At 47.2% G+C, this 16,127-nt stretch overlaps 1 protein-coding gene across 1 annotated transcript in view; it reads right to left on the bottom strand.

Moving 5' to 3' along the window:
* The window catches only part of OSBP2 (oxysterol binding protein 2), a 46,336-nt gene that overhangs the window by 14,894 nt on the left and 15,315 nt on the right, over positions 1-16,127 (bottom strand). The window contains 2 exon segments of the mRNA XM_081338776.1: positions 2,031-2,223; positions 5,658-5,908. Of these exon segments, the coding sequence (XP_081194902.1) occupies positions 2,031-2,223; positions 5,658-5,908 (444 nt within the window).

The following is a 16,127-nucleotide window of genomic DNA, read 5'->3' as shown; positions in this document are numbered from 1 at the left end:
GAAGGAGGGTGTCTTCCCTGCCGCCTTGAAGGAGGCGGTGGTGAGGCCCCTTCTCAAGAAGCCTGCTTTGGACCCGGCTGTTTTAAACAACTATCGTCCAGTCTCCAACCTTCGCTTTCTGGCGAAGGTTGTTGAGAGTGTGGTGGCGCATCAGCTCCCTCTGTTCCTGGAGGAAACTGATTATCTGGACCCGTACCAATCGGGCTTCAGGCCCGGATACAGCACGGAGACGGCATTGGTCGCGCTGGTGAATGATCTCTGGAGGGCTAGGGACAGGGGTTGCTCCTCTGTCCTGGTCCTATTAGATCTCTCAGCGGCTTTCGATACCATCGACCATGGTATCCTGCTGCGGCGTCTCAGGGGGTTGGGAGTGGGAGGCACCGTTTTACGGTGGTTCTCCTCCTACCTCCAGGGCCGCTCGCAGTCGGTGTTGACAGGAGGGCAGAGATCCACCCCGAGGTCTCTCATTTGTGGAGTTCCTCAGGGGTCGGTCCTCTCACCTCTCCTGTTCAACATCTATATGAAGCCGCTGGGCGAGATCATTCGTGGTTTCGGGGTGGGGTATCACCAGTACGCTGATGATACCCAACTTTTTCTTTCCACCCCGAACCAACCCAGCGATGCCCTCTCCGTGATGTCCCGGTGCCTGGAGGCGGTTCAGGTCTGGATGGGGAGAAACAGGCTTCGTCTCAATCCCGCCAAGACTGAGTGGCTGTGCATATCGGCATCTCGGGTTAACCAAGTTATTCCACCTCTAACGATGGGGGGTGAGGTGTTACCCCCCGTTGATAGGGCTCGCAACCTGGGCGTCCTCCTGGATTCACGGCTCAATTTTGAAGATCACATAGGAGCCGTGACCAGGGGGGCTTTTGCACAGGTTCGCCTGGTGCGCCAGTTGCGTCCCTATCTGGACCGAGACGCCCTACGCACAGTTACTCATGCGCTTGTGACCTCCCGTTTGGACTACTGTAACGCTCTCTACATGGGGCTGCCCTTGAAGACCACTCGGAGGCTTCAACTGGTGCAGAATGCGGCCGCGCGAGTTGTAATGGGGGTTTCCCGATACTCCCATGTAACACCTCTACTCCGCGAGCTGCATTGGCTTCCGGTTGCCCTCCGGGTGAAATTCAAGGTGCTGGTTATTACCTATAAAGCCCTACATGGCCTGGGTCCGGGCTATTTGAGGGAACACCTGCTGCCGGCATCAAACGCCCTTCGCCCAGTGCGCTCCCACAGGGAGGGTCTGCTCAGGGTGCCGCCGGTGAGAGATTGCCGGCGGGTGACACCCAGGGATAGGGCCTTCTCTGTGGGAGCGCCTGCCCTCTGGAACCAGCTGCCGGTGGAGCTGAGGACTGCCCCCGACCTCCGATCATTCCGCCGGGGCCTGAAGACCTGGCTCTTTGAGCTCTCAGGCCCAGGCTGAGGAGAAATTTTTAATTCGGGTTTTAATGTATACAGGGTAATTTAATATTTTTTAATTGGTTTTTTAACTTTTGTATGGTGGATTTTTAATTCCCTGTAAACCGCCCTGAGTCCTCAGGGAATAGGGCGGTATATAAATGCAACTAAATAAAATAAATAAATAAATAAATATTCTATTCTATTCTATTCTATTCTATTCTATTCTATTCTATTCTATTCTATTCTATTCTATTCTAATTCTCCTTCTGTTCTATTCTATTCTGTTCTGCTTTAATTCTATTCTATTCTATTCTATTCTATTCTATTCTATTCTATTCTATTCTAATTCTATTCTGCTTTAATTCTATTCTGTTCTATTCTATTCTTTCTATTCTACATTCTATTCTATTCTCCTTCTGTTCTGTTTATTCTATTCTATTCCCTATTTTCTATTCTATTCTATTCTATTCTATTCTATTCTATTCTATTCTATTCTATTCTTCTGTTCTTTTCTCTTCTCTTCATTCCATCCCATATTTTCTGTTCTGTTCTTTTTCCTAAGCAACGGCGGCTCCAGGTGGCCCTGGCGGGAGCCCTCTTCCCCAGCCCAAGAGGGAAGGGCCACTCACCTCGGGACGCGTGAGCAGTGGGTTTCGCGGAGAGGCTGGGCGCCCCCCGACAAGCCCGTTCTAGGTGGTTGTGCTGCTTGGCCAACTGCTCAATGGTCTCCTCCAGCCGGATGCGCTGCTCACATTCGTGCTGAAGGGCCCGCTGCCATTTTCTGCTGTGGGCCTCTGCAAGATCCAGGAAGTCCCGGCAGGCCTGAGGAAGGGAGGCAGGAAGGGGTCAGAGAAGGGCGGACGTCAGACCGAAGAGAAGCTGGCACTGAAAAGGGACCCAGGACGGGTTTGTATGCGGAACCTTCCGGATACTTAGCAATAGCCAGAGGGCACTTCAGACTTATATGCTCCGTCTGGATATTTTTTTCAAACGGCAACTGGGCTTCCTTTCTTTCTCCTGGAAGACGTTTCGCTTCTGGTCCAAGGAGCTTCTTCAATTCTAGCCGAACGGTGGGGAATTCGGGATTCTTCCGTCGGAACTGAAGAAGAAGCCTCTCGGATGAAAAAACCAACAACGAAAACATCTTCGAGCAAAAGCAAAGAAAGTCCATGCTTGTAGTTATTTTATAAGAGTTAAAGTGCGATAGATTTAATAGCTTATTGTTGTTTGCATAAGGTAGATTATGATTGTTTGTATTTTTATACCTTGTATTTAGCTCTGGGAAGTCGGGGAGGGGGAAGGGGGGAAGGGAGGGAGGTGTTGGGGAGGGTTGGGGAGAGGGGAGGGGGTTGGGAGGGGTTTTGTTTTGTTAAAAAAATGTATTGTAAAACTTTTCAATAAAAAATAAATAAAAAAAGAAAAGCAAAGAAAGTCCAGTTGTTTTTTTGAAAAAATAAATAAATAAAAATCCAGAAGCCCTGCTTTCAATGGAGGCATCTCATCCGCAGAAGTTGGAAGAGAGTTCCAAGATGATGGCGGGGATGGAACAGCCAAAGAAGCCCATCTCAGGACACCAGAGCCCATCAGCCACCGCAGGATCTTTTGCTGCTGCTCAGTTAAGTCCCATCACCGGGCAAGGCTCTTGCGGACTGGACTGGACGCCGTTCTCTCCGATAAATCACCCAAAGGCATTTCTTAGACTCCTCTGTGCCCCCCATGTGCCCCCCCTATTTACCCTTTTCACTGGTTCGTCTCCATTAGGAAACACCTCCCACACCGCCCATGCGCCACATTGCCACTTCCATATTGCCACCTGCTCTCTTATTTCCTCCTCACTTACTCAGCCCAGCAGCGCATATGCTTTCCCCTCATTTAGATTTTAAATCCAACAGGGGCGCATTAGGGCCAGCATAATCAATATATTGTTTCTGTGTTTATAAACTGTTCTGGAGAGTGGGGGTGGGGTGGAAAATCCCCCTCGAATCAGTGTCATGCGGATGGTGTATTTTTCTTTGGGGGCACGCTAGGATTTTATTTATTTTTCAAGGCTTTGTAAAAAGCAGGTGTTACATAAAGAGGGAACTCAAAGCAGACAACTCAAAATCAAGCCAGACGGAGCCCCCCTCCGCCCCGTCCATTTTTTTTTACAGCCCCCACCCCACCCCCAGCACACAGCAACCAGGGTGGCTGGAATCAATGGCATGATTTCCTGCTATTTTGAGCCCTCCCTTCCCACCCCCCACCCCGAGTCCTATTAAACACGCAGTGTTTGGAGATCTCTGGGGCCATGGCCCAGGCCTCTGGGAGCAAAAGCTCTCTCAGGTTGCACGTTGAGGTTAGATGAAATGGTTGCAGATTTGCCTTTTTTCAACTTGGGGAAGTTTCCCGTCATTTTTTGCTAGCATTAGAAATTCTAAGTGTAACAGAGTTGGCAGGCACCTTGGAGGTCTTCTAGTCCAACCCCCTGCTCAGGCAGGAAACCCAATAGCATTTCAGACAAATGGCTGGCCAGTCTCTTCTTAAAAGCCTCCAGTGTTGGAGCACCCACAACTTCTGGAGGCAAGCCGTTCCACTGGTTAATTGTTCTCCACGTTAGGAAGTTTCTCCTAAGTTCCAAGTTGCTTCTCTCCTTGATTAGTTTCCATCCGTTGCTTCTTGTCCCACCTTCGGGTGCTTTGGAAAATAAGCTGACCCCCCCCCCTCTTCTCTGTGGCAGCCCCTTAAATATTGGAAGATTGCTATCACATCACCCCTGGTCCTTCTCTTCGTCAGACTAGACATACCCAATTCCCACAACGGGGCAACTGGGTGGCTTTGGCCCAATCACCAGGAGACGGTGAGTTCTAGTCCTGCCTCAGGCACGATGACTTTGTGCCAATCCCTCTCTCTCAGCCCAGCTTGCTTCACAGGATTGTGGTTGGGAGGAGGAAGGAGTATTAAGTATGTTCACCGTCTGAGTTTCTTATAAAGTAATAAAGGTGGGATAAAAATCTAATAAGTAAGTATGTTCTTATGGGGAAAAGATGCCTGCAGAAATGATACACTTTCCCCACCCCGGGCATTCTCCTGGTGTGTGGATTTCATCATTCCAGAATTCCCAGCCTGCAAAGTCCTTGCTGAGAATTTGGGGAGACCACCCTGACAGGGGAAATACTGGGAAGAGTTGATTGACAGGCAGGCAAGAACATCAAAGGGCTTCCCACCGAACCGTGTTGCCCCAATTCACAAGAACAGATAGGGACACAAAATCAGAATACAACCGAGACACATGTTAGGGAAATATTATGAATAAAAAATGGGCCTTGGGCATCTCCAAATCAGCACGCTATGCATCAAACAACATTTCACGTCAAGATTTGCACAACTTCAAGCGACAAGAAAAGAACTGAGATTCTAGCGTTCTGCCGGCCAGACTTCAAGAGTTTTAAGATCAGGGCACTATTCCTTCTCATTCCTTCTAAAGCACAACACACAACACCACCTTCAGTTCATTCAGCCTCTAAGGCAAGGTTTCTCCACCTCGGCAACTCGAAGATGGGTGGACTTCAACTCCCAGAATTCCCCCAGCTAGACATGCAGGCTGGGGAATTCTGGGAACCGCCTCTTAACAAGCAACGTCAGCGAGTGAAGTTAACTTCACAATCGTTTAACAACCGGGGAAGGAAAAAATCAGGCACGGCTCACTGAACGACTACCTTGCTTAGCAACAGAAAACCCTGGTCGTTACGTCGAGGACTGCGTGGGCTTTTTTAAAAAAAAAATTAAAAGGGGCGCCTTGTCCAGGTGCTCTAAATGGAAAGGTGAAATGAGGTCTGTAAGGAGGAGAGGAGGGGCTGAGCAAAGGCAGACTCCGCGCACCAAGGTTTGGCATCATGCGCCCTATATATCCGAGCAGCTCGGTTTGCATCCCGGCTCAGCTGCCCATCAAGAGGCACACACCTGGGTGGGAGAATCGGGGCACGGAGCAGTTCTGGGATCCGTGGAATTGCTAGGGGAGTGGGGAATGGACGTGTTCTCGGTCTCCCAAATGGCTCTCCACCTGCAGGCAGGCAGACAAGCCAAGGACAAGATGGTTAAATGGGAAAGGGAAGGCACCAGCCCTGCCTGGCTGCTCCGCCGGTCTCTATTTCCAGCCCTCCCCACCTTGGAAGAGTCCACCACCTGCAATGGGGTGGGAATGCTTCCCGTGGCACACACACACACACACACACACCCCTCCTGAAAATATAACCGGCAGCCGCCCGGGCCCCACTCACATTTATCATAGCATTGGAGGTGATCCTGAAGAGGGTGGCTCTCTCGCTGACTGCCTTGATCTTTTCCCCGCTCTCGGCCGGCAACTTGAGGTTCTCCAGCTCACTCAGGGATCTCTGGAGAGCCGCCCCGTGCTTGGCGATCAGGTCGTTGAAAGCGCTGAGGTCGTCCAGTTTACCAGAGAGGTGCTTCAGGGTGCCGTGCGCTTCGCTCTTGTCAGACTGCGAGGTGGATTCCTCGTCGCCGGAGTCATCTGTGAGAGGGAGCAGCGGCGGAGGAGAAAGAGGAGGAGAGAGAGAGAGAGAGAGAGAGAGAGAGAGAGAGAAAGACCATGGTTTCCATGGTTACTGGCCGGACAGCACTAAAAACACCGTGGTGATTTGTGCGCTGATAAGTGGAAACAACACCTTGAATTGCACCTGAATCCCCCCAACTTGGAGCCCAGCAGAGGTCTCAGTCCCCAGGTAGAGGACAAGCTGGCTGGACAAGCACGTCTGACCGGGTGGTGGGCCGGCATCCGGGTTCAATCCCAAGCCATTTTCAAGAGCGGAAGCAGAAACGGGAGAGCTTTCCAGGTTCCTCGCTGAGAAGTTGCCACTGACTGCTTGGTCGCCCACTTCCCTCCAGCATCCACGCAGCCTTTTCCTTAAGCGGCTATCCTCAGACAGGTGGACTTCAATCCCAGCACCCTCAGCGGGACGGGGAATCCTGGGAGCTGATGTCCAACTGCCGGGGAGGGCAGTTTGGAGAAAGCTGCCCTTTCCACGCTCCATAACGGGCTGGTTTCCCCCCCCCCCCGTTGTTATATACAACCGGCTATCGATTCCTCCTCCTCAAGGGTGAAGAGAGAAGCTAAAATTGAACACGCTCCTGGGTTTATGAGCTAAGTAGGGCTGATACCCAAGATAAGGATAAGTGGACAGGATTTAAAAAAAAAACCCTCTTAAAATATTAATGGGAGCTCAAGTAGCAGCACAAAACGCCAGAGGCTGAAGCAGCTTTAACCTTCATTAACGGAGGCAGGTTGAGCAAAAGAGTATATTAACGCAGGCAGACTCTGCACCCACGACCTATCTGGAAACCTCATAAGCTATCAGACAGATTTTTTTTAAAAAAAATTGGCGAAGTACACAGAATCTGCATATTACTCTAATAAATGGAGGGCGGCCGGGGGGGGGGAAACGTTCTAACATGATGGTCTGCTTGCAAAAACGGAAAGGAAAAAAAAAGAGAGAGGAAAGAATCCATGCAAGCCACCCACATTGTTTGTTTATGCAACAACAGCAGCTCAAAACATGTCTTTTTAATCATTAGGGGAAGGACGTGTGTACCAGGGTCTGTTAATGAAAGTTCCAGCAAGGTTGACAACCTGACAGCAAATGAAAGAAAATCCGTATCCAGTCGCAGGATGCCAAACGCTGTTTTTGATTACTACGGATGGATCCAGTCTTCTAACATTTGAGGGAAGGAAGGGATTGCCAAAAATTCCAGCAGATAAGAAAGAAAGGCAGAGCGCGTCACCTGGGACTCCTTCCCATTTTGCATCTGCTGTCCCTTCAAAGGCAGCAATCAAATGAAGCCATTTGGAAGCAGCTATTTCAGAGGCAAATCAATCACGACTGTGGATAAGATAAGGCACGGCCTTCCACAGCTGCCAGCCGATCAACACAACAACGGACACACGCACACGTACACGCTTCTCAATCCTTGCAAACTGAATCAAGCGACGACAATTCAACTTAGGCTGGGAACGGTTTGCCTGGCAAGCCCCTTTAATCTCAGAGAGTGAAAGTTTAAAAGTTGGCCAAACGTGTAGGGATCAAATATAAAGGGGCGGAAAACTCACCGAGGTAGCAGCTGTCCAATATCAAATACAAGTTCATAACTGTCAAGATTGAAACCCGCCCCCCCATTCTTATTGAGGGTGGGCTAGCTTGGATCAGCCAACCGAAGAGATTCGACCGCCATTTCTCTGACGTGGACGTCCTGCTCGAGCAAGGGGTTGGACTAGAAGACCTCCAAGGCCCCTTCCCGCCTTCGTTATTCTGTTACGCTGTTTCTCAACCTCGGCCTTTTTAAAAGATGCGTGGACTTCCAACTCGCAGAGCTGAAATCGCTTCATCGCTGGAGGTTTTTAAGAAGAGGCTGGACAGCCCCTTGTCTGAAATGGCATAGGGTCATTTAAACATTGGTTTAAATGTAAGTCTGTCTGGTGGGTTCATCCTCTGGAGGATGCGTCCTGCACCTCAACCGGACCCCCCTATATGCTGCTTAATCAATGCAAACTGCAATATCATTTCCTGCCTTCTTGTATTATGGAACATTTCAAAGTCAATTTCATAAACAACTGTGTTTTTCACTTTTGATTTACAGCACACTGCAAACCAGCCTCTCTCCTAGGAACTGATGGGTCTTTGGATGTCAAGGCAGCTATTTTTAGACCCGCGCTGTTATTTATTCTGTTCTATAGAAAACATCAGAAGCTACCAGCCATATGTTCCTCTAGTCTAAGATCTACCTGCAGCTGGTTGGCTTAGCTCCTAGGAGAACGCACAGGGTCACAACGAGCAGCTGAGGACAGTGGACTTAATGCACTGCAAGTTGCGTTTTTAAAAATACCTCTCTTTCATTTCCGCTCGTGGATCCTGGATGCGATTATCTTCCTGCTGAAATGCAAATTCATGCAGCAGCCCAGGGGTTTTTCGACTCGCTCCCAAACGGGGACCAGCTCTGAATTTTGAATTATAAACATACATCTGCCTTTGGGCGTAAAATGATGGAGCAGAATCTTAAGCGCACTGCCCTTTGTTTTCTGGAAATTTAAAAAAAACACCCCACTGTTTGTAAAATAACCTGCTAAAACTTGGATTTTTAACAAGATGGTATGGAGAGGGAATTTTTCGACGCTTTTGCCCATTCGGGCCTATAATTATATGCCCACAGGTACAGAAAAACCTTTAGGGAACCCTACGTGCCCATCAGATATTCTTGGCGAGCTTTTTCCATGCAGAACAAAGCGTCATCCAGTTTTAATTGCTGACGGTGCCTGCAGGACTGTCAAGGGAAGAGAAGGCTGCTGACTTTTCAGGCTAACGAGATGGCAGCGTGGAGAGTTTTATTTCACAAATGCAAAGCGTGGATTATTATTATTATTTTAAAAAGAGCCTCTTTCCCCCACTCAAACTTTTCTCAGTTCTGGCAACCTTCAGCTCTCCTAGCCTACAATTTCTGTTGCCCCCCAGCCTGCTAATAAGAGGATCAGCCCGGGTTAACGCAAGGATGATGGATCCCTTGGAACTACACACCACTTCATAATATTGCAAAAAATAAATAAATAAAAATGGAATCAGATTGATTCAAATATGTCGACCGCACAGCCAATCTGCCCTTTGTGAAGAGATTGAGAACATCTAAAATGAAGAAATAAATTGCAACATAGATCCCGTCCCACGAGGGGTTTTTTTTTTCCAAAAGGCAACTGGACTTTGTCTGCCTTGAAGATGTTTTGATTCTCATCCAAGAAGCTTCCTCAGTTCTGAGTCAGTTCTGAAAGAGGGGCAAAGGAGGCCATTGACGTTCACATTGAGCAGCCCTCTCTCAACAGAGAGGAGGGATACAACACCACCCATCTCCAGTCTACCACACCGTCCTTTCAGCGGTTCCAAGAAGGCTCCACACCCATTTGCCCCACTCAGGTGACCCTGAGGACAAAGATAAACCCCCCAGGTGGCCGCAACGACTCTCTAAAAGAAGGCAAATTGACCAGCGGTCTGCAAGAAGTATAAATCCTTCCATTCCCCACCATCCCAGTCAAAGCTGAAGAAGCTTCTGGGATGAGAAGCGAAACGTCTTCAAAGAAAAACAAGAAAGTCCAGGTGCCTCTTGAAAAAAGCACCTTTGGGACAAGCACCTGTCAGATTCAGAGCCGAGATCTAATTAAGGAGCCTTTTTTCAGACTATTTGCGGTGCAGGAATCCACAAGCAAGAGCAAGGCAAGCCGAGGTCTCTTGACTCAAACCACCGTCTGGGAAAGCTGAAGAGGATCGTGGTGGCAAAAAAAAAAACAAAAACAGACCGTCGCACAAGAACAAGAATAATATTGGAAGGGACCTTGGAGGTCATCTAGTCCAACCCCCCTGCTCAGAGTCTTTAGCTTCTCCTCTCTCTTCTGTTCAGCTGGGGGAGTGAAGGAATATCACTCATTTCTCCAAAGAGAACCTAGAGGGGGGCCTTTATGGTACCAATTTAATAGCAATGAATATTAAAGGAAAACTTCCATCCATATTTAATAGCACTTCCTGCTCATATATTCACCACTGAAGTCTTCCTTTAATGGAAGCTGCAAATAAAAGCTGAGGTAGCAATTTTTCCACTTTGAGAGAGAGAGAGAGAGAGAGAGAGAGAGAGAGAGAGAGAGAGAGAGAGAGAGAGAGATCATTAATGAGATCGGCTAACAAGATGAAATACAATCTATTTCATTGTGTAGTCTTTTTTTCTCCCTTTCTCTCCTTCACAGCCAGAGCATCAAAGACATTCTTTTTTTTATAAATACATAACACAAAAATAGAAAGCTATCTCCCATCTTTGGCATGAAGCACTGCTTAAAATTCTTTTTTTTTTGCTTGTTTGTTTTTGCAGCATAAAAAGCTTCAGAAAAATGATGGATACCTCTGCACCAAGAGGCAAAGGGCCTTGCTGGAAATCCTTCATTGAAATGGCACCAGAATCCATCCTTCCTTCCTTCCTTCCTTCCTTCCTTCCTTCCTTCCTTCCTTCCTTCCTTCCTTCCTTCCATAAAATGGAAGAAAACTCACTTAACAACTGTCTTGCTTAGCAGTGGAAATTTTAGGCTTAGGAGAGGCCTAAATACACCTTCCATTCAGTTCTTCTTTGAGACAATGACTCTCTGTCTATGTTTAGTTGAGGCTGGAACCTCCTCCTGCATTTGAAGATATTTTAAAATATTCCCCCTTGTTTTCCCATATTTCTACCTATGCTGCTTCTTGTCCCTTCCCCCCAAAAAGCTGGCAGCTTTTTGAAATCATTTATCACGTTTCTTCCTGAAATCTTTTGTCTTGCTTGGCTTCAGCTTCTGTTCTTGGCAATTTCCACTGTTTGCCCTGATAATTCTGTTTGCTGTCTTCCATTTTTGGAGTTCTCACATTCTTCCTTAACAACTTCTTTGATTCCATCCTCAGTTCCCTGTCAAACACACTGATTCTTGGGGCCCGTCGGCTGAGGATCATATTGCATAACCTGGCTGCTTTTGTGCTTCCACTTTAACTTGATTTGGGATTTTTGCAGGTATGGTATACTTTTTCTCCTTGCTATTCCCGGTTTTGACATTCCCATCTCCAACAAGAAACCAAGCTCATCTTGCTGGCGTGTTGTATAAATCTCGGACTGAAGGTGAACCACAGATCACATCAATCTCCTCTCCTGCTGCATCAGTGGATGGAACTTCATTAAAAGGTAAAGGTAAAGGTTCCCCCGCACATGCGTGCTAGTCCTTTCCAAGTCTAGGGGCCGGTGCTCATCTCCGTTTCAAAGCCGAAGAGCCAGCGCTTGTCCGAGGACGTCTCCGTGGTCATGTGGCCGGCATGACTAGACGCCAAAGGCGCACGGAACGCTGTTACCTTCCCACCGGAGTGGTCCCTATTTCTCTACTTGCATTTTTTACGTGCTTTCGAACTGCTAGGTTGGCAGAAGCTGGGACGAGTAACAGGCGCTCACTCTGTTACGCGGCACTCGGGATTCGACCCGCCAAACTGCCGACCTTCCGATCGACAAGCTCAGCGTCCTAACCCACTGAGCCACCGCGTCCCTTATGGAACTTCATTAATTCAGCCCAATAACAAAACGTATATTTTGTATATTCTAGAGACCAATTCCATACCATTTGTTGAGCTCAATTCAAATCCAAGCGTACAGAAATCTAATCCACAATTCTCTGATTTCAAAAGTAGAGATTAAAAATGCACAACAGAACTGTCCTGAAAAAACAACCACTTTGACAACAGCAGCAATTTGAGCACCGTAGCATTTTAAAATCTCTTTGGCTCCACCTTCCTGACACAGTCTGCCATTCTTCTCTGCAGACTAAGCTCACCAAATGAATCTTGGAAAATAGGAAAGCGGGTGTTGCCGCTTATAATAGATACTCTGCTTAAATTGCACCCTCGCCAAATGCAAATCCATTTCAGCCCACAGAACTCTGCCGCTGTTGCTGTGCTCTTTAATTATCATACAGTAAGATAGAACGTGTGTCTCTGAATAGGGAATGCGATTAGCCCAAACAGAGTGAAGTTCATTCAGGAAAGCAGCAGTCCTGGCCTCAGGAAATCCTGCAGCTTAATTGAAAAAAAAAGCACCAGTAAGAGAAGCATACTTGCTAAATTTAAATTTGGCACAAAGCTGCCACAAAGAAGAGGGAGTCAAGCTATCCTCCGAAGCACCAGAAGGCAGGACAAGAAGCAGCAGATGGAAACCAATCAAGGAGAGAAGCAACCTAGAAATAAAGAGAAATTCCCTGACAGTGAGAACAATCAATCAGAGGAACTGCTTGCCTCTAGAAGTTGTGAATGCTCTGGAGGTTTTTAAGAAGAGACTGGATAGCCATTTGTCTGAAATGGTATAGGGTTTTCTGCCTGAGCAGGGGGTTGGATTAGATGACCTCCAAGGTCCCTTCCAGTTCTATTCTATTCTATTCTATTCTATTCTATTCTATTCTATTCTATTCTATTCTATTCTATTATCTCTACATTGTATTGTATTGTATTGTATTGTATTCCATATTTTCTATTCTATTCTATTCTATTCTATTCTATTCTATTCTATTCTATTCTATTCTATTCTATTCTATTCTATTCTATTCCTACTCTAACTGTAACCCTAACTCTAACTCTACTATATTCTAAATTGCCTATTGAGCATGGAGCCCAATGGGTCTGAGACTGCAAGGAGGAAACAAAATTCAAGTGAAAACAGATTTCTTTCTGAAGGGAACATGGATACTTGTCTGGCAGCCTAGTTAACTGAAGACGGGGGCTCCACTCTTCAGATCTGGCCTCAGTTTTAACCAGCAGCCATTTTTACTCCTCATAAAGAACAGCATCTACCTCACAAGGTGGTTTGTTCTGCTCCCTCTAAGCAACCGCAGAGAGAGAAGCTGGGCGTGGCCTTCCCAAAATGCCCATTTCTCTTCCACAGAACGAGCCCTCACTGGCCTTTGAAGAGAAGGTGAGAAGGAACCACCAGAAGCCCGTGATTCTGGCTGGCCGGAGGTTGCTTCCTCCAGCCAGGATGACTTGGCCCCCTTGCCCTTCCTTGGCGGATCGGCTTTCCAAGCGGAAGGACATCCATGTCTCGCGTTCTCCCTTGGTTTTTCTAAGTATGTCGCTAAAGATAAATTTTTAATCGTCATTTAAATACATTTTCCATTCTCCGGTCTTTGCAAGGTTTCACTGTCTCGCAGGAAGGGCATGGAACAAAGCCAGACTGTACCCTTCTTCCTGGGGGCCAACCAAGGCTAGCTTTAATATTAATCAGGCTCAACTCCCAACCCATTTCTCTGTTGTCCCAGGACTTTATGCCGGGAAGCTTCAATAGCTACCCCAGTTCATGACTGGGGGTGGGTGGGTGGGTGAGCGGGAGGTTAGAAATGTTCTCTTAAAGGAGGCCAGAAAGAGAAGAGACCAGCTCTGCTGTTTCAGGAGGCAACTGGACTTCCCTGTTTTTCTTTGAAGAGGTTTCGCTTCTCATCCGAGAAGCTTCTTCCGCTCTGACTGGATGGCGGGGAATGGAAGGATTTATACTCCTTGCAGAGTGCTGGTCCTTTGCCTTTTTTTAAGAGTGTCGTTGAGGCCGCTCGGAGGTTTATCTGCGTCCTCTAGGCCGGCTCCAAGTGGCCTCAACGACTCTCTGAAAGAATGCAAATTCTTTTAGCGGGTTATGGGACAGTCAGAGAAGGGGTGCTATTTTGAACAGAGGCAAGTACCCCCATCTCAGAAGGTGGACAAAGCGCCCCCCTCCCTTTATCTTCTAAGAGTCCCTGGGGGGATCCGCTGTACCTGCAGATACCAGAGACTTTGCCGAACCTACAGATTTTGCTTGATGCTAATGCTTCCCTTCAATTCCCCCAAAAAAAAAGAGGGAGAAGGAATTTAAGGGGGCATCCAAGATTCTGTCGGGAGTTGCACGCTCACCCTGCAAATGTTCTAGCCCCCTGATTCGCTTTATGACCTATCCTTCATCAAATCCAAGATGCCACAACTCAACCGCCCTGTATAAAAGTAAACCACCGTCCTTCTCTTATCTCTCTTCTGGATTTATTGGTAAGACCGGCACTCCTGGCAATTTCCACAGCAATTATCTGGTGAACAGCGACATGAAAAGGGTGAAGAAAGAAATCCCTTGCAAAGCATTTCACCCTCAGCCTGTATTTTTGCAACCCAAATGGAAACCCAATTTCGCCGTTTACTTCAGCTTCCACGTTGGTTCCATTTTCCTCATGCAGAAGCATTAATCACGAGCTTGCAACTATAAAGTTCAACCCCTATTAATGGAACTACACAAGCGTCAACAACAACAAAAAATGAAGCGGTTTCGCCCCTTGCATGCTTCACTGGGGAAGGAAGAGGGGGGAGCAAGTGTTAAAAACTGGGTCAAACATGTAACACAACAGGGCCAGGGTTTCACAGCTTGATTTTTAACACATACAGTGTGGTAAACATGATTATGAGTCATTTCTTCCATTAACCCCTCAAATCGCTGTAACGTCCCGAATATATGGACTGACATGCAAGATGGCATTGTAATTATAGAATACAAGTTACGCACAATATATAACAAAAAGAATGTCAAGCTACAAAGATTGCTTGCGCTAGCACTGCCATGCTGCTTCTAGCTGTCAACTTGCCACGGCCAACATTGCCAAAGCCAACTTGCCACAAACAACTTGCCACAGCCAACTTGCCACAAACAACTTGCCACGGCCAATGTTGTCACGGCCAACACACCATGGCCAACTTGACACAGCCAACCTGCCCTGGAAGAACTCGCTGCGGGACAATTTAACAATTCTATTTAATTATTCTGTTTTGCTATTTAATTATTCATTCTGTCCCTCCTTTTGCATCCTTTCCTTAATGATTCTAGTCCACCATTCCTTTGATAAAGTGAGTTGTCCCATGGTGAGTTGACCACGGAGCATTGCCCTAGACTCAACCAGCGATGGGCCTGGGGAACAGAGTAGGAGAGCCCAAAGTATGGATTTCAGCTCCAGTGGCCTGGCTTTTGATTGCAATTGTTCTTTGTGTTCGACTTTCTCTGGTTTGTTATAAAACACCCTGCATCACACTGTTTGAGGCAGGTGGTCATATAAGTTAATAAAATAAAAATAGGTGTGTGTACCTTTGGTTTTTAACCTGTTTAAAAGCAGCCTCCATGTTACCTTCCAAAGCAAGGTATCCTGCATTTTGGATTACTAACTCTATACTGCCCAATCCGGAATCACGTACACCTTGCAAATCTGGAGCCAGTGAAGGCAGCCTGAAAACACTTCACTTTCAGCATTCATAATATCCTTGGCAATAAGCAAAGCAATTCTGCTCGTTCTAATGAGAAACCTGGAAATATTCAGAGAGCACCCTTCAAAAGCCAGCATTTTGTCATGGATCCCCAAAACACTTTTTGACGTTTTAAGAATTGATTCTCTTTTGTGGCTGACCTACTTAAGATTCTCTTCCGCTTTTCAAAATTCAGGCCATGCTGAATTTTACAAGAGACAATAAATATTCAAGATCTGCGATTGTGGGCCAGGCCTTTTGAAGTCTACAAACAGGGACAACAATGCAAGGTTAGGTGAAGGGGCTGTGGGCCTTATTTGCGTATCACAAAATCCACATCCCTGTGTTAAGGAACGATGGGGGGGTCTCTCCCCCTCATTCTTCTCCTCCCTAGAAAAAATTAGAACCATGTAACTTACAGGGTTTTTGGGGGGAGGGGGGGTTGTTGTTGTTGTTTAAAAAAAGAAAAATGTACACAGTTCCACAGACCTCATTTAAGCCAAATGCACCCTAAAAGTCTCCTTGGAAAGCCTTGAGCACCGAGTTCACTCTGGATGGCCGCAGAGAAGCACCCGCAGAATTGTGCACCCCTTATATATGATGCTAACCTTTTACTGCTCTCCGCACCTGACGAAGCCAGCAGCCATGCCCCCTTTCCCAACCAGGCACGCTCCTCCGTCATCACGTGTGCATGTTTTTAAAAAACGAAAACCAACCCAGGGCCTTTCCAGCATCACCTCCGTTGGGCTGAACTGATCATGCAGCAAGAACTACACCACACACACACACACACACACACACACACACACCGAGCACCATCCGGAAGGGGAAGGGACCCCGGAGAAACGAAGGCGGCGTCTGTGGGGAGGATCCACAAAGGCCCAACTAACCCTTCTTAATTTTATT

This window comes from Vipera berus (assembly GCF_964194415.1).
Source record: "Vipera berus genome assembly, chromosome: 14".
NCBI classification, from domain to species: domain Eukaryota; kingdom Metazoa; phylum Chordata; class Lepidosauria; order Squamata; family Viperidae; genus Vipera; species Vipera berus.
This window is presented reverse-complemented; position numbering and strand designations above follow the sequence as displayed.